Source organism: Diabrotica virgifera, chromosome 7, assembly GCF_917563875.1.
Source record: "Diabrotica virgifera virgifera chromosome 7, PGI_DIABVI_V3a".
NCBI lineage: Eukaryota > Metazoa > Arthropoda > Insecta > Coleoptera > Chrysomelidae > Diabrotica > Diabrotica virgifera.
This window is the reverse complement of record NC_065449.1, coordinates 199,279,883-199,301,467: the sequence shown is the minus strand read 5'-3', so window position 1 is coordinate 199,301,467 and position 21,585 is coordinate 199,279,883. Positions and strand designations below refer to the sequence as shown.

Genomic DNA, 21,585 nt, shown 5'->3' with positions numbered 1-21,585 from the left:
GGCGTCGACTTATAGTTTTATTTTCGAGCTTGATCTTCTTGCGTCTCTATTAATTTTAATTCTCCAGATGTTGTTTGGGTCATATATTGGTAATAATAAAAAATTCACCTTATGAACTATGTTCATTTCAAATGAATTCGGAAAAAAAATGAAGAGACGATTTAACATATTTTAAGTCTTCAAATCTATTTTGGAGATCGATCAATATTCCTTCCGGCTTTTTTATATACCTACTCGTTAAGTTTTTCTAGTATAATATGGTAAAAAATTTTTTCTAAGTCGAGTAAAATGACTTAAATGCAAAATGTGTACCTAATACAAATTACAAATTACATCTGTAGCAAGAGTTATACAAAAATCGGTCTGGATTCGGTTGATTACTGACTTTTACATTGCGCCACTCTTATGTAATGTTCGTTAGCGCAGTTTTCGATGTGTCATATCATTCTTATCTTGGATGGAAATGGAATTTGTTACAAAGTCTTTCATGTTTGTTGTCAGTAAATTAAAAGACATTTTGAAACACATATTATGGAACGATAATAATTTTTTTAAATCATATCTAATACAAAATTGAAAAATAACTCGGGTACAATCGAGAGCCACAAGTAATCCTTCAAAGAGCCGCATGTGGCTCGCGAGCCGCAGTTTGGCCACCCCTGCGATATAAGGTCGATTTTCACCGATCTGTTTAATGGACAAAAATTATTGGATATGCAATTTAGCATGTTAACAATTACAAAAAACAAGGGTTTCCCGATCTAATCTTGTTCTAACTATAATTAATTAATAATTAAAAAATAACTTTTTTTTTCAAATTTAAAGAAAATTTTTCAACCCGGTCAGATATTATTTCAGATTTTTTAGGTCATTCTAAACAAAAAATGTCTTGTAATTTTTCTCTAAAGTTGATCGTTTTCTCTTTATAAACAATTTAAAACTGAAAAAAGAACGAAAGATGATGATTTTTAGAGCTCAAAATCATAACTATAAAATATCATTTATAAAATTACGAAGTACCTAAATTCAAGTTCAAACCATATTCTATCAGTTCTTGATAAGTCTTGTGACGTTCCGCCCCTTATAGAATCGATTATTGATGGGAAGATATTATTTAACTATCCAAAATATTATTTAATTATTTTCAGAATTATTTTCTTTCAATGTTTATTCAAATAGAACTTAAACCCATCTCAGAATTTTTAAATGCTTGATGACGTCACATTTAAAACGTGGCAACATTGGTTTCCCCACTTTGACAGCCAATGCTTAGTAGAGGGGTACGAAGGATTCAGCTGTGAACGTGAGCCTTGGATTGCCATTGTTTCTCGAGTGTTCGGTCTGAATCGTAGTGTGCGGGGTCATTAGACTCAATTATTCACCTCTAATTCTCAGTTCCAAATTGATTAAATATTACAATAAAAGTATAGTGAAGTTATCCAGCAGCAGTGGATTTGAAGAATTTTAGAGCATACTATATCCAATGAGTTCTACCCCGGTAAATACACATTTTATTAAGTATTTTATTCAGCCATTTTGGAAGTCCTTGACATTTGCTAACTAAGTTTCACATAGTCTATTTTCATGGTTTTTATGTTTTATTTTCATGGATCAAACTCATCTAGAGATAATTCAATATTCGTTGTTAATTTGTGCTTCCAGTTGGAAAATAGAGCTAATTTAAACTCCATTTTTTATATTCCTTTCAAGTCTACAGAACTCCTATCTTTTGAACGATGATCAAATAAGTATCCATCGCTTAGTCTTACTATATTTTATCCTTGTATAATATATCTATATACCGGTGTATATATTATAATAAAATATTCTTTCACAGTAATTATATTTTGTATTTCAATTGGAAATTACTTGTGTTATTTGACCAAGGTCATCTGATAGCAACCTGATAAAAGGTCAAGCTGTCTAGTCATTCAAGTTTTTGGACTTAATGACCTATTTCTTCTTATTCCCATAGGAATAAAAACACCTCCTCGTATCTCTTGCTTCTTTTTTTTGACATTGGTAGATTGGTAGTAACACCACACTGTGTTTTTTTTAGCACCTACCATGAAATCTTAAAGCCACCCTACAACAACACCAAGGCCAGACCACACAGAGAGAAACAATCAATAGGCGACCAGCCTGGATTATTTCCACATTTTCTTTTTTTGAGTACCTCCAGCTGCTTTCCAACAGTTTTGAGTACCTTCAGCTGCTTTCTACCAGTCTTCCTCTCCTGTACCTCCAGCAGGACAGCTGCTAGCGAGAGTTAGCACCCTTGGGTGCTCATTACATCAACTTCAAGATTAGGAAAGAGTGGTTTGTTTGGGAACATTTACTGTGCTCTTATTAAAGACAGACTGGTTTTGTGATATTTAGTACATTTTTTTTTATAGTTCAATTGCACACACATTTTTCCTGCTTTATATTTTTTATAGGTTTTTTTTTCTTTACAACATAATATTTAATTGATAGCGTTCCCCAACACTCTGCAATCTATAAAGGTATAAATTTCTGAGCTCAGATATTTTCCCTGATAATAGTAGTCGGTACTCTTATCTTGATTATTTTTAGGCTGTGTTCCACTTTTGTATAATTATTTAAACTCATTCCATTATTTTAGTATATGTTTAATTAAATTTTTAAAAATTAACTTCACATATTAGTCAAAATTGTAATTATTAACTTTATTTAACTTGAACTTATTAACTTTACTTAACTTTAACTTATTAACTTTATTTAACTTTAACTTTAATTTATTAAATTCATATGAACTTCTGGATTCTAATCCCTCAGATTAGTTTTTGGTTTCACTTGTTATTATTACTATTATAAACCACGAGTTAGGAAAAGGATCTGTGTATCCACTCGTAGGTTTATTTATTCAATAAGGCTTGTGCCTGTCCCACTCACAGTGAGGTATTTATATGTTATATATAGTATCAGGTAGTATTTAATTAAGGTGTACGTATTATAAACGTACAATTATTATTTGGTGAGGGTTCTACTAACCTAGTTGTAAGTTGTACTTCCTGTATTAGAGGTACCCGTAGTCAGTTTTTCTAACCTTATAAAGAGTATTCTTAGATCATAGTTGTATGATGATTTTGTAATTGACTTTCACTAGTATCACTTTTTCCTGTCATGTTAGAGTTACACACTAGTTACTTGTCCTAACTCAGAGATTGTTAAAAAGATCTAGTAGTTACATTCAATAAATATACATTTATTGTGATTTTTTTTTCTTATTACTCCTTTATTTTTTAGTAGTATATTTTATAATTTAATAATCTTTAATAACTTTTCACATACTTGTACTACAAATTTAACATACTCTATAGCAGCGTAGAATACCTGGAAGAGCGTTAACCTAGTTATCCTTCTTCTGGCGCCCAAAAATTCATTCTATTTTCAGTATATTATTATATTTACTCTATCTATTTTCTGAACATTATCTTCATATCTTCTTTTCGAGCCATCATTGTCACTTCCTTTAATCTATTGTCTGGCCAAAAATAGCCGTGCAAATTGGCCGAATCCTTCCTTGAGTGTCAAGTGGCCCTTCTCATACATATTTAGCTAGCCATTCAAGTTATATCTATCTATTAATGATTTCTCATCTCTAGTCCTGTATCAATTCGATATTCTTTGTCTTGGCATCCTTCCATACAAATACTACTACAAAGTTGTATTTTAGTTACTCCAGCTTCTTCAACGGAGAAGCCACACATTTTTGTCCTTTGGCTACATTAAGTAGATCTTCTTCTTTTTACTACTTCTGTTGGAGTTTACCACTCCCTTTTCATTCACTCCAACAGAAAATCATCAGCTAGTTGTTACATTGGCGCCCAACGTGGGGATTTATTTTTGGTCTGAGACAGTATTCATTTAGGTCAATTCTTCTCTTTTATCTGAAATCTCTTTGTTATTTCCGTTTGGTATCCTATACACATATTGTTACTTATTTATTTTATTTTTAATTTCTGATACATATCAGGTATTCTTAAACGCTGTTTTGATTTTTGTTTATATTTTGGGACCTCATTATAGTATATGTTTGTGCAGCTTACATTCTGGGTTAGATTTTGAATTTTTATTGGGAACTTATATTTAATATTGCTATTAATAATATAATTCATATAACAATTTTATTTCTTCAGTCAATAGTGGTATAGTTGGAGGTACAACTAAGTGTTGATTATTATCATTATTATTATAGATATATATTTTTTCTAGAGTGGTGGTAAGTTACATATAAATAAAAAAATTTACTTCCAGTATTTAGGTAGTAGGTTTACTTGAGTATACAATATTTATTGGATTATTTATCCATTTATTTGATCTTATATATTTATTTGATCTTATTTATTAGATTATATACTGCATTATATATATATTTTTTTTTGCTGGCTATTTTGATTTTGTTGGTGTGTTGCTGATATTTTCTCGGTTTATATTATATATATTTTGCGTGCAAACTTTCATATTTTCATATTTTTCATATTTCTGTTCTTTGGACTATTTGTCAATAACTTTGCTCTCATCATGTGTGCTTTTAAAGCTGAACATCTTCTGGTGGATGAATTGGATTATGAATTAAAGATTCGGGACATAATGCCAGAGGAGTCGACAACTGTCGATAAAAAACGCAATCTTTTGAGAGGTGCTTTGAAACAAGAAGCTGGCAATAGAAGTTTTCTCCAAATTTCAGCTGTATCCCTTCCTTTTGAGGAACAACAAAAAGGAATCACTGAAACATTGGACAGCTTGTCTAAAAAAATCGAAAAGTTTAGGGGAACTGTAAAGGATACAGAGTATGCGCGATTAACATCTCGTCTAGGCCATATTTCTGCCCGTGTACACTTGCTACACTGTCCTTCTGAAGAACAGGAACCGTTCAAGAGGTCTGTTTCTCTTAAAATATTAACACTAGAGGGTGAACTTGATTCTAGAGTTAACCCCATTGCTACCTCTACTCCTAATGCTTCAGTCAATGTACCTAGCTTTACGTACTCCAAACCTGTTCAAGTACACAAATGGGGTATTTCATTTTCAGGTGAAAAACAGCACACTGATGTGATGTCATTTTTAGAAAGGGTTGAATGTCTTCGAATATCTAGAGGTGTTTCTGAAGAGGATTTGTTTGCTGCTTCTGCTGAGTTGTTCACCGGGACCGCTTTTACATGGTTTATGAATAACAGGGGTAATTTTTCTTGTTGGTCTGATCTGATTAAAAAGTTGAAGTCGGATTTTCTTCCGTATTCATTCCAGGATGATTTATTAGATCAAATTAAGAATCATAAGCAGAAACCTGGGGAATCTGTTACTATGTTTATTAATACTATATTAGGTATGTGTAGTCGTTTAGACACTCCTTTGTCAGATTTAGCTAAAATTAAAATCATCCTTAAATGTCTATTGCCCTTTTATCATCAACAATTAGCTCTTATGGACATTCAGAACATTGATGACCTTACTATAAAATGCAAACGTTTGGAGGAAACGTTATCCTGGTCTTCTCAACCTCCATCCACATCTCGATCCTCTTCTAACTCTTCTTCTCAGCCAACTTCCTTTAGGCAACGTTCTTGGCTAAATAAGGGTCATGAACATAATGTTTCGGTTGTTAGTTCTCTTGTCTGCTGGAATTGTGATCAGCCTGGTCACCCATTTTACAATTGTGGGATTCCTCAAAATCGTATTTTCTGCCATGGTTGTGGCCGAGAGAACACCCTTAAAAGAAACTGTTCTAAGTGTTCGGGAAACGACACGTCGGAGGTCCGTCCCCTGAACGTTTCTCCGTCCAACATCCAATCAGGGAATCAAACCCCATCGTCAAACGAAACTGCTGGACCAAGCACATCCAGCAACCCAAACCCATCTTCACGAAAAGGGAAAGGGGTGTCGTTCAAGAAAGCAGCACACACCACAAAACAAAATTAAACCAGAAATTTATTTCTATAGATAATACGTTAGATTCGCTTGATTCAAATGATCACAGATGGTCATGTACAAACGCTTCTTTGATTGGTAGTGTTCAACGTAACAATAATAATTGTGATAGTAATGTGGTTCCATTATCTATATTAGATTCTAGTTTTGTTAATGATGATGATACGTCTGGGTTAGTTCCATATAACGGTTGTAGACAACCAAATACTTTAGATCTAGATATTAATTCGTTATTAGTTAGGAAACAAAATGATAATAGGCCATATCTTCCTATTCAAATTTTAGGACAATCGTGTTTAGCTTTGTTAGATAGTGGCTCTAATATTTCATTGATAGGGGCACATTCGTTAAATTTATTGAAAAATTCTAGTATTCCCATTATGCCCATTTCATCTTTGCAAGTATCTACTGCAGATGGTACAGTTCAGTCCATTACGGGCAAACTCCAAATTAAAATCACAGTGGCAGATTTATGTAGGGAAATTACATTTTATGTTATTCCTTCCGTGCAGAATTCTATAATTTTAGGTATGGACTTTTTCAATGCTTTCAATAGTACCTTAAGTTGTTCTGATTTTTCTTTTTCCATATCTGAATTTAATTTATCTACCCTTAGTGCTATTCACGATTTTGCTAGTTTATCAAGCTCTGAACAAAGGCAATTAGAGAGTATGATCTCTAAATTTACTACTCTTTCTTCAAAAGACAAACTAGGTCGTACGTCGTTAATCTCTCACACTATCGAAGTGGGAAATCCCACTCCTTTCAGATTATATCAGTACCCCATACCTCAAGCCTGGCAGGCAGATTTAGAAAAGGAAGTAGATTCGATGCTTGCTTTAAATATCATAGAACCTTCAACATCGTCCTACTGTTCTCCGCTCTGGTTAACGAAGAAGAAGGATGGATCCTTCAGGATCTGCTTTGACGGTCGAAAACTAAACAGTATCACAACTAACAGGGATGCTTATCCTATCCCCAGAATAGATGTGATTTTGAGCAAACTTCAGAATGCCAAATACATCTCTTCTATTGATTTGTCTAAGGCCTTCCTACAGATCCCACTGAGTGAAGAGAGCAAGAAGTATACTGCTTTTGCTGTCAGTGGTAAAGGATTATTCCAGTTTGTCACCATGCCTTTCGGTCTTGTTTCTGCTCCTCAGACAATGTGTCGTCTGATGGATTTAGTCATTGGTCCACCGTTAGAGCCCTATGTTTTCTATTATTTAGACGATATTTTGGTTGTCACTCCTGATTTTTCCCTTCATATGGAAATTTTAGATAAGTTATTTTTACGTCTTAAGGAAGCTAATCTAACGGTCAATCTGGATAAATGTCAGTTTTGTCGCCCTAGTCTTAAGTTCTTGGGTTATGTTGTGGATAACCAGGGGCTGAGGACTGATCCTGAGAAAATAGTTGCTATCAAAAATTTTCCTATACCAAAGACCACCACCCAAGTCCGTAGGATATTGGGAATGTGTGGCTATTATCGGCGATTTGTACCGTCCTACTCCACTTTGTTGTCACCTCTTACTGATCTTTTGAAGAACAGGAAAAAGGGACAGACCATTACTTGGACTCCTGAGGCTGACGAAGCTTTTAGGCGCGTTAAAGATGCTTTAACGAGCGCTCCGGTTATGATGTCACCTAATTTTGATGAGCATTTTTATCTAATGACAGATTGCTCTAATACAGCTTCTGGAGGCGTATTATTTCAGTTGAAAGATGGCTCCGAACACCCCATAGCGTACACTAGTAAGAAGTTGAACAAGGCCCAGAAAAACTATTCAACTACGGAGAAAGAACTCTTAGCTATCATCCATGGGTTAGAAGCTTTTCGTTATTATCTGGAAGGTCGTAATTTCACTATAATTACTGATCATAGTTCCTTAGTATGGCTTCATAGTATGAAAAACCCTTCACAGAGGCTTTCTCGATGGATATGCAAACTGGCTGCCTATTCATATAAGATTGTCCATAGAAAGGCAAACGGGGTAGTGGTCGCAGATGCTCTTTCACGTGTCCATGATATTAATGTCCTAGATCTGTCCTCTTTAAGTCCTGATATGTGGTATCAGAATATGATTGATAGGGTCACTCAAGACCCACAAAAATATCCTGATTTTAAGGTAGAGAATAATATTCTGTACAAACACATCTTAAGTCCGATAGAGTCCTTATCCAATATGTCGGAGTGGAAAATAGTTGTACCTACGCCAAATAGGGAAAATATTCTGCATATGTTTCATGATGAAGTTACGGCGGGTCATTTTGGTTTTTATAAGACTTATCACCGTATTGCCGAATTATATTATTGGCCTGGTATGCGGAAGTCTATAAAAAGGTACATTTCTAAATGCATGGTTTGTGCTACTTGTAAACCAAGTAACCTACCACAGGCTGGACTTATGGGTTCCTTCAGGAACATAAATTTTCCTTGGCAGATGATCTCAATGGATCTCATTGGACCTTATCCTCGGAGTTACAAGGGTAATACCTATTGCCTGGTAGTTGTGGATTATTTCACTAAATTTCCTTTAGTTTGTCCCCTTCGCCAGGCCACAACTCCAGCAATTTTAAAATATTTGGAGGAACAAGTCTTTTTGGTGTATGGTGTTCCTCAAATTGTGTCATGTGACAACGGTCCTCAGTTTGTATCGAAGGCCTTTAAAGATCTTCTAGCTAAATATAAGGTTCAAAAGACCTTTTATAATGCTGCCTACCATCCACAAGCAAATCATACTGAGAGAGTAAATCGCAGTATTGTCACAGCTCTAAGGTCCTATACTTACCCTGATCACAGAGCTTGGGATCAATATATTCATTCCATAGCTCAAGCCATAAGGACTTCTGTCCATGAAGTTACCCAGTGCTCTCCAGCATATTTGAATTTTGGTAGGAATGTGGCTTTATCAGGTGATTATTTTGGTGTAATTTCAGACAATTCCGAAAATCTTCCTCAAATATCTGAGAAACTTCATCGCTTAGATGATCTCCAGACGTTACCTCATATTTTCGCAGACATTAGGAAGAAGTTAAAAACTTCTTACCTAAGGAACCAGCAGCACTATAATTTGAGGAAACGAGATCTGCGATTCTTTGTTGGTGATCGAGTCTTAAAGCGCAATTTTGTCAAATCCAATAAGGGTGATGCCATTTCTGCAAAGTTTTGCCAGAAATATGTCCCATGTACTGTCTCAAGGGTAATATCTCCTTTGATTTATGAATTAAAGGACAATTCGACTAATAAGCGAATTGGTCAATTTCATGTAAAGGATTTACTGCCTGACAACACCATGGACGATGTGGATTCTTCAACTTCATCGGAAGAAGATTAGCTTAACAGGGTTGTTTAAGCTAATATCTTCCTGTGTTTGCCTTTAATTAGTTTTATTATGGTATAGTATTTTAGTTTAAATTGTTAATCACCAGATAATGCCTGACCATAGCAATTTTTATCCTTCGGCATGGCTTGATGATTTCTCACGTATTAGTTATTAGGTACCGAATTCTTGTGTAATACCGCTTGTATGAGTTTATTATTATTTTTTTTGTATTATAGATTGCATTTGAGTCATTATCGACAAATATTCTCAAATACTAATCCAGCCAGTAGTATTACCAAGTTAATAACCTCCACTTGTACTCTTAGTTTTGTACTCAACCTCTCAGAATAAAAGGGCTGTTGATTATTATATATTAAGATATTTGGATGTGTGGGCTCATACAAGTATTCTTGCTTAATATAGATGGAGCTATGTTACACTACCATATCTTAGATTATGTGTTATATCTTGGATATTTGATTACATACCTATTATTTTTTTTTATTGTTTTTATATCATGTCATTGGATTTGCCATATTGGAAAGAAGTTGTGGTTGTTAATTTGTTATTGGGTTACTTTATTGATATTTGTCACAGGTACCTTAAATACTTTATATTAATTCGGATTCTTACTTCCTCCACAGGATGATTCTGGAATGAATTTGGAATTTTGATTTATAAATGAATTCTTGAGTCCTTCATATTTCTTCTTATGAACTAGTCTGTTAATGCTCAAAGTTGGTGAATACGTGGGTTCGAAGTTCAGCAACTGATCACTGCTATCCGATTTCGTAATCCATGTCTTTCTTGTCAGAGTAGGCAGATGTTTATCCATGATAATATTTCTGGTTGGGAAATGGTGTACAACACTTCCTAACCATTCTTGTGCAATTGTTCCAAATATTCCAGGCACATTTTCACACGATAATAGGGAAGTCTAGTTTGCTTATTTTATGTCTCTTAGTTCATAGTATATTGATGCTTGACTTTCCATAGACGTAGAGTCGTAATGTTAGTGATTAACCCACTGGGACAAATTATTGATTTTCTTTTTAGTAGATTCCCTCTTCTTTCCTTAGGCATTAATTGTTGCTTAGATTCAGGAATATCTCCTGGATAATCCTATGTATGTTCACATGAATATACAGTCTTATGAAAGATTGGGAGCTCGTTCCCGTCATATTTTGTATTTACCATGGAGTCATAGAACTTATAAGTTCATCCTTTATTTTTACTATTTAGTTTCGATAGGCTCATATTACCGGATGAGGGTAGATCTAGAGCTAATTTAGTTAGTTATTTAGTATTAGTGAGAATTGGTCCATAAATCTTCCTGATCGTTCTTCTTTGGATATGCTCCTATAAATCTGGTGTCCATTGCTAGTCCGATTTTGGATTAAGTGTCCGATTCTTCACTTATTTTGTTTATTTGGTTGTATAGGTTCGTATTACCGGATGTGGGTGTACGTAGACCTAATTTATTTATATGATTTAGTATGGATGTGAATTGGTCCATAAATCTTCCTGGTCGTTCTTCATTGGATATGCTTTTGTGAATCTGTTGTCCATTGATAGTCTGACTTTGGATTGAGTGTCTGATTCCACATTTATTTTGGTTAATGTGTTTGCATTCCTTTGGTATGTTCACTATTTATATTAGTTGGTATTGGTGAAAATTATTCTATAAATATTCCTAGTTGTTCTTCTCTGGATATGCTATTACGAATCTGGTGTCCATTGCTAGTCCAATTTAGGATTGAGTGTTTGATTCTTCACTTATTATAGTTATTGATTTCATTGGTGACTTTAGTATATGTACTTGCGTTATGGTATGAATTGGCTCTCACCTTTGCCTGGTTGTTCGTCCTTGGATATACTCCTTATAAATCTGATGTCCATGGATAGTTCAACTTTGGATTTACTGCCAATTCGACACTTATTTGTCATTATAAATTATGTCTCATCTTTAGCACTTTTACTAGGACTTCGGGTCATATTTTGCAATTTCCGTTATTTGCTGCAGTGACCATCCTACTTTCCCTTGATTATTAGTGGTGATTATTTGTAATCTTGCGAATCAACGGGGAATGATACACTAAGCACTACTACTCTAGTTTAATATTTTGAAAAAAAAAAAAAAAAATTTTTTTTAAATAAAATTTTTTTTCTGGTGGTTGAAAGGGAATGTGACGTTCCGCCCCTTATAGAATCGATTATTGATGGGAAGATATTATTTAACTATCCAAAATATTATTTAATTATTTTCAGAATTATTTTCTTTCAATGTTTATTCAAATAGAACTTAAACCCATCTCAGAATTTTTAAATGCTTGATGACATCACATTTAAAACGTGGCAACATTGGTTTCCCCACTTTGACAGCCAATGCTTAGTAGAGGGGTACGAAGGATTCAGCTGTGAACGTGAGCCTTGGATTGCCATTGTTTCTCGAGTGTTCGGTCTGAATCGTAGTGTGCGGGGTCATTAGACTCAATTATTCACCTCTAATTCTCAGTTCCAAATTGATTAAATATTACAATAAAAGTATAGTGAAGTTATCCAGCAGCAGTGGATTTGAAGAATTTTAGAGCATACTATATCCAATGAGTTCTACCCCGGTAAATACACATTTTATTAAGTATTTTATTCAGCCATTTTGGAAGTCCTTGACATTTGCTAACTAAGTTTCACATAGTCTATTTTCATGGTTTTTATGTTTTATTTTCATGGATCAAACTCATCTAGAGATAATTCAATATTCGTTGTTAATTTGTGCTTCCAGTTGGAAAATAGAGCTAATTTAAACTCCATTTTTTATATTCCTTTCAAGTCTACAGAACTCCTATCTTTTGAACGATGATCAAATAAGTATCCATCGCTTAGTCTTACTATATTTTATCCTTGTATAATATATCTATATACCGGTGTATATATTATAATAAAATATTCTTTCACAGTAATTATATTTTGTATTTCAATTGGAAATTACTTGTGTTATTTGACCAAGGTCATCTGATAGCAACCTGATAAAAGGTCAAGCTGTCTAGTCATTCAAGTTTTTGGACTTAATGACCTATTTCTTCTTATTCCCATAGGAATAAAAACACCTCCTCGTATCTCTTGCTTCTTTTTTTTGACATTGGTAGATTGGTAGTAACACCACACTGTGTTTTTTTTAGCACCTACCATGAAATCTTAAAGCCACCCTACAACAACACCAAGGCCAGACCACACAGAGAGAAACAATCAATAGGCGACCAGCCTGGATTATTTCCACATTTTCTTTTTTTGAGTACCTCCAGCTGCTTTCCAACAGTTTTGAGTACCTTCAGCTGCTTTCTACCAGTCTTCCTCTCCTGTACCTCCAGAAGGACAGCTGCTAGCGAGAGTTAGCACCCTTGGGTGCTCATTACATCAACTTCAAGATTAGGAAAGAGTGGTTTGTTTGGGAACATTTACTGTGCTCTTATTAAAGACAGACTGGTTTTGTGATATTTAGTACATTTTTTTTTATAGTTCAATTGCACACACATTTTTCCTGCTTTATATTTTTTATAGGTTTTTTTTTCTTTACAACATAATATTTAATTGATAGCGTTCCCCAACACTCTGCAATCTATAAAGGTATAAATTTCTGAGCTCAGATATTTTCCCTGATAATAGTAGTCGGTACTCTTATCTTGATTATTTTTAGGCTGTGTTCCACTTTTGTATAATTATTTAAACTCATTCCATTATTTTAGTATATGTTTAATTAAATTTTTAAAAATTAACTTCACATATTAGTCAAAATTGTAATTATTAACTTTATTTAACTTGAACTTATTAACTTTACTTAACTTTAACTTATTAACTTTATTTAACTTTAACTTTAATTTATTAAATTCATATGAACTTCTGGATTCTAATCCCTCAGATTAGTTTTTGGTTTCACTTGTTATTATTACTATTATAAACCACGAGTTAGGAAAAGGATCTGTGTATCCACTCGTAGGTTTATTTATTCAATAAGGCTTGTGCCTGTCCCACTCACAGTGAGGTATTTATATGTTATATATAGTATCAGGTAGTATTTAATTAAGGTGTACGTATTATAAACGTACAATTATTATTTGGTGAGGGTTCTACTAACCTAGTTGTAAGTTGTACTTCCTGTATTAGAGGTACCCGTAGTCAGTTTTTCTAACCTTATAAAGAGTATTCTTAGATCATAGTTGTATGATGATTTTGTAATTGACTTTCACTAGTATCACTTTTTCCTGTCATGTTAGAGTTACACACTAGTTACTTGTCCTAACTCAGAGATTGTTAAAAAGATCTAGTAGTTACATTCAATAAATATACATTTATTGTGATTTTTTTTTCTTATTACTCCTTTATTTTTAGTAGTATATTTTATAATTTAATAATCTTTAATAACTTTTCACATACTTGTACTACAAATTTAACATACTCTATAGCAGCGTAGAATACCTGGAAGAGCGTTAACCTAGTTATCCTTCTTCTGGCGCCCAAAAATTCATTCTATTTTCAGTATATTATTATATTTACTCTATCTATTTTCTGAACATTATCTTCATATCTTCTTTTCGAGCCATCATTGTCACTTCCTTTAATCTATTGTCTGGCCAAAAATAGCCGTGCAAATTGGCCGAATCCTTCCTTGAGTGTCAAGTGGCCCTTCTCATACATATTTAGCTAGCCATTCAAGTTATATCTATCTATTAATGATTTCTCATCTCTAGTCCTGTATCAATTCGATATTCTTTGTCTTGGCATCCTTCCATACAAATACTACTACAAAGTTGTATTTTAGTTACTCCAGCTTCTTCAACGGAGAAGCCACACATTTTTGTCCTTTGGCTACATTAAGTAGATCTTCTTCTTTTTACTACTTCTGTTGGAGTTTACCACTCCCTTTTCATTCACTCCAACAGAAAATCATCAGCTAGTTGTTACAGTCTTTTGGACTTATTTCGTTATGAAACATTGTTTTTTAATTGTTAATGCCCGTCTCCCCATAAGAAACCTTCCTCATTAACAATTAGAAAAATATATTTTAGAATAAAACATGGCTAAAATTCTTATCGAGATATGATAGAAACAGGTTTGAACTTGAATTTATGTACTTGATGATTACAAAAATGATATTTTTTACTTGTTTTTTTAAGCCTTGAAAATTGTCATCTTTCGTTCTTTTTTCAGTTTTAAATTGTTCATAACTCGAAAACAATCAACGTTAGAGAAAATGGCAAAAGACCTTTTTTGTTTAGAATGATCCAAAAAATCTGAAATAATATCTGCCCGGGTCGAAAAAAATTTTTTAATTCATAAAAAATGTAATTTTTTAATTATTAATTAATTATAGTTAGAACAAGATTAGATCGGGCAACCCTTGTTTTTTGTAATTGTTAATATGCTAAATTGCATATCCAATAATTTTTATCCATTAAACAGATCGGTGCAAATCGACCTTATATCGGATCCTCTAGTATTTATATACATATTATTATTATATTTATTTGCATATTTATAATGTAACATGGAATCCCTCGAGTAATTAAAGTGTAAATTTAATAAACAACTCAAAATTTTATGTTGTAATTTAAAAAAATTCGAATTCGAATTTTTTTGTTTTTTGCATGTTTCTGAGAAAATTCGCTACACAGTAATGTATATTTTTTACACCATGAGAAATAAGAAATTTCAAAAAACAAAAAGCGGACTTAAAGTAAAAGCAGATATTTTTAATTAGGGCTTTTTCAATACTAACTCAAAATAATGGAAAAATAAATATCTAATCTTCTAAAATCCTAGTGCGACAAGTGACGCTGTCCGGAACATTTGTCGATATGTAAACATTAAAAATGACGTCATTTTATTATTTTATTTTTTTACATCCAGCATAATAATTTTATTGTTTATATTTTAAACAAATTATAAAGGTACATTATATTAAAATAATATTTTTAAAATTGAATAATGGAGCTTTATTATTTATTTATTATGTATTGAGTTTTTACACAAATTATCTTCTATGTTAATAGTTAGTTCTTGAAATTAGTTTTGACGGTTCTGTCAAAAGGTATGCTCTATTCATACGTTAGCAGATGGCGTTAGGAGTTTATTAAATTATTTTAAATTATTAATAAAATATATATAAAATTTTATATGAAGCTAAATTAATTATTATATGAAATAAATAAGATGTTTAAAAATAAAATTTGAATATAGTTATAGAAATAATCATTTTCCTAACTAGTGCGAAAAGTAATACTTTCCCGCACGTGACTGCCGTTGACCCGAACGACGCGGTAGCGAAGTACCTATGGTCCTTTTCACAGGCATTTTTCAGTGCGTCACAAGTGAGGGAAAAAAAATGTAAATCCGTGATGGTGATAATGCTAGAGACATGTTAAGGATAGATCGGGCTAGTCATATGCCACTCAATGCATCGAGGTGTAACGCCGACATAGGATTGAGTGGTCTAGCCCAGCGGTTCTCAATCTTTTTGAGTCAGGTACCACCAAATACTTTTTATTATTTTTGGTACCACCTAACTAAAATACCCATCTAACTAGGTGATCTAATTACCTATAATTGTGTCAATAGTGGTGTTGATATTTTGGCTGTTTTGAGTTTTGTGTACCACCTCAAATAATGAAATGTACCACCAGTGGTACATGTACCACAGATTGAGAACCGCTGGTCTAGCCATCTTTGTCTGTCACATGCGCGGGATCGCTTGATTAAAAGAGATAGATAGACCACCGATCGACTGTTTCCAAGCTGTTTCCGCGTTACGCTTTTTTGATGAGTATGCCTTGTCTACGCTTAATGTCAATGGATAATACCATAGAAAAAAGTGTTGTGTGATTTGGTAGAATGCGATCTTACCCTTCAAAAAATATGTCACGTATTTCAGCACCTGGAAAATTGGAAGGATACTACAAATCTGGCCTCCACATAAGTGGTCTGTAGCTTCGACATGATAGGTGTGAAATTTTAAACGTTCTTGCTGTTGATTGGATAGGAAGGGTAGCGTTATCTAGCCTCCACGCTAGGTAAACCATAGCCTCCATACGGTACATACTTCCAATATTTAATATTATTTTATTCAAGTGGACAATAAAGGTAAAACACAAACAACTTTTGTTTCTTAATTATTTATTTATACAATAATGTGACATTTTACATAGAAATATGAGTATTTAATTTCGATTAAATATATGTTTACTTGTTGAATTTATCGGCTGCACACAACAGCTGATCGGCCATTAGACCCAACAACAAAACGCGAAATAAAATTTGTATTTTAATAAAACTGTTGGATAAACAGTACCTACAATCAGAAAAACTTACCTTTAAAAAGGTACCCGATAATGAAATAACAAAAATATCAAAAAACACGACTGAATATCAGCTTTTTATGGTGACACAAACTAAACACAAACACCAAACACATAACCGACCATATAAAATAAGTGAACGACAACGAACGAACGAACACGAACACAGATTACAGATTCACAGATAGCGCAGGATTTGTCAAAAGTCATGTTCCACCAATCACAATGCCGACATCAGCGCCTCTGACTAAACGGAAGGAAAATAAATACGATTACATGTTTTTTATTAGAGTTAGCGGGGCATGGATAATACACATTTATAACATGACATTTTAGTTAAATCTGACAGTAACAGTTGTCAGAATCGTAATAAGCCGAATATGAAAAGGGTATTGCAGTATAACTCTTTTATTTGCAATTTGGTATCAAAACAAATAAATTGTGTTTATTGTATTTATAAAACGGTATTTTCTTTGATTTGTATAGTCTTATAAATTGTACAGATTATAGTCGTATTATATATATATATATATATAATTCGTAAATCATTTTTTTTCGATTATAGCGCCATCTATCAACAGCTAGAGTAAATGTTAGAAATTACTGTAATCATGGAAGTACGTTTTTTTCTATCACTTCCAACTTAATGCGTCAGAAAGAGATAGAAAAACTGTGACGCGCTGAAAAATGCCTATGGTCCTTTTCACAGGCATTTTTCAGTGCTTCACAAGTGAGAGAATAAAAGGTAAATCCGTGATAATATCAGAGACATGTTAAGCATCGACTTGGCTAGGGATATGCCACTCAATGCATCGGGGTGTAACGTCGACATAGAATTGAGTGGTCTAGCCATCTTTGTCAGTCACATGCGCGGGATCGTTTGGTTAAAAGAGATAGATAGACCACCGATCGACTGTTTCCATGCTGTTTCCGCGTTACGCTTTTTTGGTAAGTATGCCGAGTCTACGCTTAATATGTCAATGGATAATACACATTATGTTTGTTCGTAGTACGATCCAAACGATCAGCAACCGTTGCCAACCATCAGACGCATGCGCAGTTAACAGTTGGCGCTGCGCAGTTAGCAGTTTGAGTTCGTAAACTACGAACGCGCATACGTCTGATGGTTGGCAACGGTTGCTGATCGTTCTACGAACAAACCTATTATAACATGACATTTTAGTTAAATCTGACAGTGACAGTTGTCAGAATCTTAATCAGCCAACTATGAAAAGGGTATTGCAGTATAACCCTTTTATTTGCAATTTGGTATAAAAACAAATAAATTGTGTTTATTGTATTTAAAAAATTGTATTTTCTTTGATTTGTATAGTCTTATAAATTGTACAGATTATAGTTGTATATATAATTCGTAAATCAATTTTTGTTCGATTATAGCGCCATCTATCAACAGCTATAATAAATGTTAGAAATGACTGTATTCGCGGAAGTACGTTATTTTCTGTCACTTCCAACTTAATGCGTTAGAAAAAATCGAAAAACTGTGACGAGAAAAGTGCCTATGAGAAAGAGATTATGAGAAAGAGTACCTACAGCTTTCCTATTTAACTTTTTTCATGGGAGTTGTAGTTTTGCGGAAATCGTGTTAAACAGTTTTTACGTTAAAAACTCATTTATATCAGGGGTTCCATTCAGTTATTATTTTTTTCACTTTTTACCAGCTTTAAAGGCCATAAAATATACAATTGCGAGCAAAAAAAATCGACTCACTCAATAAATAAATGTAGTTTATGCTTAGTAATTTCATATTGCGTTCTTTGAATTAAAACAACCAATGCAAAAAAAATGTCTATTATAGAGCTTTCAAAAAATAATGATTTTATGCAAATTGGCAATGTGTAAAATTTGCCTACTTCGGTATGGCTTAGAGAATGCAGCAAACATTGTAACGGGCATGTTCTACGCAGTATAGATCTCTATCAATTTGCCGGTGGTCGTCTCAGTCACTTTTCAAACGTTGATCTGTATGTGCACTTCGAAGTGGAGCAAGTGAATATTTTAGAAATGGATACTTCACCAGTGACGACGGCCCTGGTAATTGCATAATTACGAGAGGCTTATAGTCAGAGGACTGTCGCCCATCGCTTCCCTATGACGCAGTCTGCAGTATCAATGGCTTGCCGTCGATACCAGGAGACCGGTAGCTACAGTAGATGATCAGTTTCGGGACGACGACGTGTAATTACAGAGAGGGATGATCAATTCATTGTCTTGCATGCCTTGCGGAATCGGCACGTGATAGGAGTTGAGCTTCAACAATCCTTGACGAATGTTCGAGGTGTCACCGTAGCTCAATGGATAGTTAGAAGACTTAAGGATGTCACTTTGACTCCCAGACAAGCTAAAACAGGGAACAAATTGAGCGGACGTCGGAAACAAGCTCAACTTCAGTTGGCCCGAGAACACGGCAATTGGGACCTTGGCCAGTGGAGCAGAGTTTTACTCTCTAATAAGAGATGTATGTGCTTGTAAAGCAATGACAGAAGACGACGCGTCTATCGAATAATTTTCCCAGTGCTGTAATGTCAAAACAGTAATCTATGGAGGTGGTTCGTGTATGGTTTGGGTGGTATCTTTAAGGAAAAATAGAGCTTGTATTCGTGCCCGGTAGTAGTCGCGGTGGGGGTTTGACAGCAGATCGCTACATTACGGGTATTCTACAAGACTATGTTGTTCCTTACGCCGCCAGCTACGTAGGCAACGGCTTCATGTTAATGCATAATAACGCTCGATGTCACACAGCGCGAATGACGAACGATTATTTGGCCAACATCAATATAACAATAATGGACTCAATGGACTGGCCTCCATTGAGTTTGGACATGAATCCCATCGAACACATACAGGATAAGCTCTAAAACAAGGTTCGGGTCCGTAATCCAGCACCAGCGACAGTCATCATCATTATCATCTTGGTGCTACAGCCCTTAGAGGGCCTCGACCTTCTTAAGCTTTATACGCCATTCTGTTCTGTCCCTTGCTTGCATTTTCCAGTTGCCGACTCCGATCTTCTCGGCATCTCGTCGGCCACCAGCGACAGTGATGGAGCTAAAAACTATATTAGATAAAGATTGCTTCAGCAATCGGTCAGGAACTTAATAAGGTCCTTAAGGTATAGCTTGGAAAGTTTAACACAACGCATGGGAGGAAATACTCTCTATTAATTTTGATTCTTTTATGTTAATTTATTTTTATGTTCATTACGGAATGACGTTCATTGATAACATGTTTTTTTACATACAATATAAAGTTACCTTTGTTATGTTCTTTAGTTACTAACTTTATAATTATTGGTGTTATTGCAATAAAAATTACTTCTTTTCTTTTGGGTCGATTTTTTTGCTCGTAAGTGATATACCCTGGTCTACATTGCCAATTTTTTAACCAAATTTTACGACGTCATTAATATTGTATTTTGTTGTAGAAATTCCAGTGAATAAATTTGGTCCAAATATAAAATCACCAGGAATAGAAATTACCGGAATTAAATTTGGGTTATTAAAAGAATTACGTACATCATATAAACATAAATTGTGATTGTTTGTATTATCTTAAGTACCTATCTAAGTTTTTAATTTTTTGTTAACTTTTTTTATATCTTTTTTAGTAAATTTTATTGGTTTTAAAATGATGACAATAAACGTTTTTACCAAATATAGTTGTTTTAAACACTTAAGATATCAAATTAAAGGCCGACGTCACCTTTTTGTCCAGGACGAAGAAGGACTTCTTTTTTGAAGAATTTGCGAGATTGGTATGATATTGTTACAAGATACAAACATGGTATTTAGGGTGGCAGTGAATAAAATTAAAATAGATATAATGGTAACCATTCCTCTCCTATAAGAGGAATGAGAACTAATACAAGCAGCTGTGATAGAAGCGGCAGACCTTAGCATTGGGAAAACAGAAAAAGAAAAGAGATAACAATGGTTTCATGAGGACTGCAAAAGAATTCTAGAGCAGAGAAACAACGCAAAAATGGAAATATTAGAAACAACACAGAAAAGAGTAAAGAGTATTATAAAGACAAAAGAAGAGAAGCTAAACGATTATGCAGGCAAAAGAAGAGAAAATCACTGGAAAAGCAACAACTAGAAATAATAGAAGAAAACTATTCCAAAAAGAAGTTAAAAATTTTTATCAAGGATTAAAAAAATACGAGGGACTCAAAAAAATGTACAATGTTTTGCAGAAATAAAGATGGTATGTTGCTGGGAGACAAGACAGAAACATTGAATAGATGAGCAGAATACTTCGGAGAATTATTAAACGATAAAGACTAAACAGAAACATACATGCAACAGCGAGGGCAAGAAATCGAACAAAAACAAATACAAGAAGCGGAACCACAACAAACACAATCACCGACAGAAATGGAGATAATAACAGTAATAAAAGACCTAAAAAATAATAAAAGTGCCGGAGAAAGCGGAGTGCCAGCAGAGATATTAAAGGTAGGAGGAAATATACTCCAGCAAAAAATAGCTCTACTTATAACGAAACTATGGGAAAACGAAAAAATGCCGGAGCAATGGAACACTCATCTGCCCAATTCACAAGAAAGGTGGTAAGACCATATGTGAAAATTACAGAGGAATCGCACTGTTAGAAGTGGTGTATAAGGTATTAGCAAAAATTATAAGAAATAGAGGTTATAAGGCTGGTTTCAGACAAGGAAGAGGAACAACCGATCAATTTTTTTGCTAAAATTATTAAAAAACCATAGTTATAAACAAAATCTAGGCTTTCATATGCTCTTTATCGATTTTAAACAGGCTTGCGACTTCATCTCACGAAGCAATGAGAGTACTAGGAATATCAGAGAAACTGATACGATTAGTTAAAATGACGTTAACGAACACAGTCAATAAAGTCATGATAGAAGGCAATTTTTTTAACGTCAAAAGACGATTAAAACAAGGGGACCCCCTGTC

At 33.9% G+C, this 21,585-nt stretch overlaps 2 protein-coding genes across 2 annotated transcripts in view; both read left to right on the top strand.

The window, feature by feature from the left end:
* Positions 1–20,285, top strand: part of LOC114327110 (fatty acid synthase-like) — a 76,527-nt gene extending 56,242 nt beyond the window's left edge. The window contains exon 7 of the mRNA XM_028275614.2: positions 20,073–20,285. Coding sequence (XP_028131415.1) covers positions 20,073–20,185 — 113 coding nt within the window. The 3' untranslated portion in view covers positions 20,186–20,285. The remainder of the gene's footprint in view (positions 1–20,072) is intronic.
* Positions 1,072–6,274, top strand: LOC126887680 (uncharacterized). Its single transcript, XM_050655327.1, has 2 exons — positions 1,072–1,498; positions 2,060–6,274. Exon 2 carries the CDS (start codon positions 4,546–4,548, stop codon positions 5,941–5,943), a length of 1,398 nt encoding a protein of 465 aa, XP_050511284.1. The 5' UTR covers positions 1,072–1,498; positions 2,060–4,545; the 3' UTR covers positions 5,944–6,274.
* Positions 20,286–21,585: the final 1,300 nt, after the last annotated feature.

Coding starts and splice junctions, on each gene's coding strand:
- LOC126887680 (XM_050655327.1), top strand. CDS start 4,546: ATGTGTGCTTTTAAAGCTGAACATCTTCTGGTGGATGAATTGGATTAT.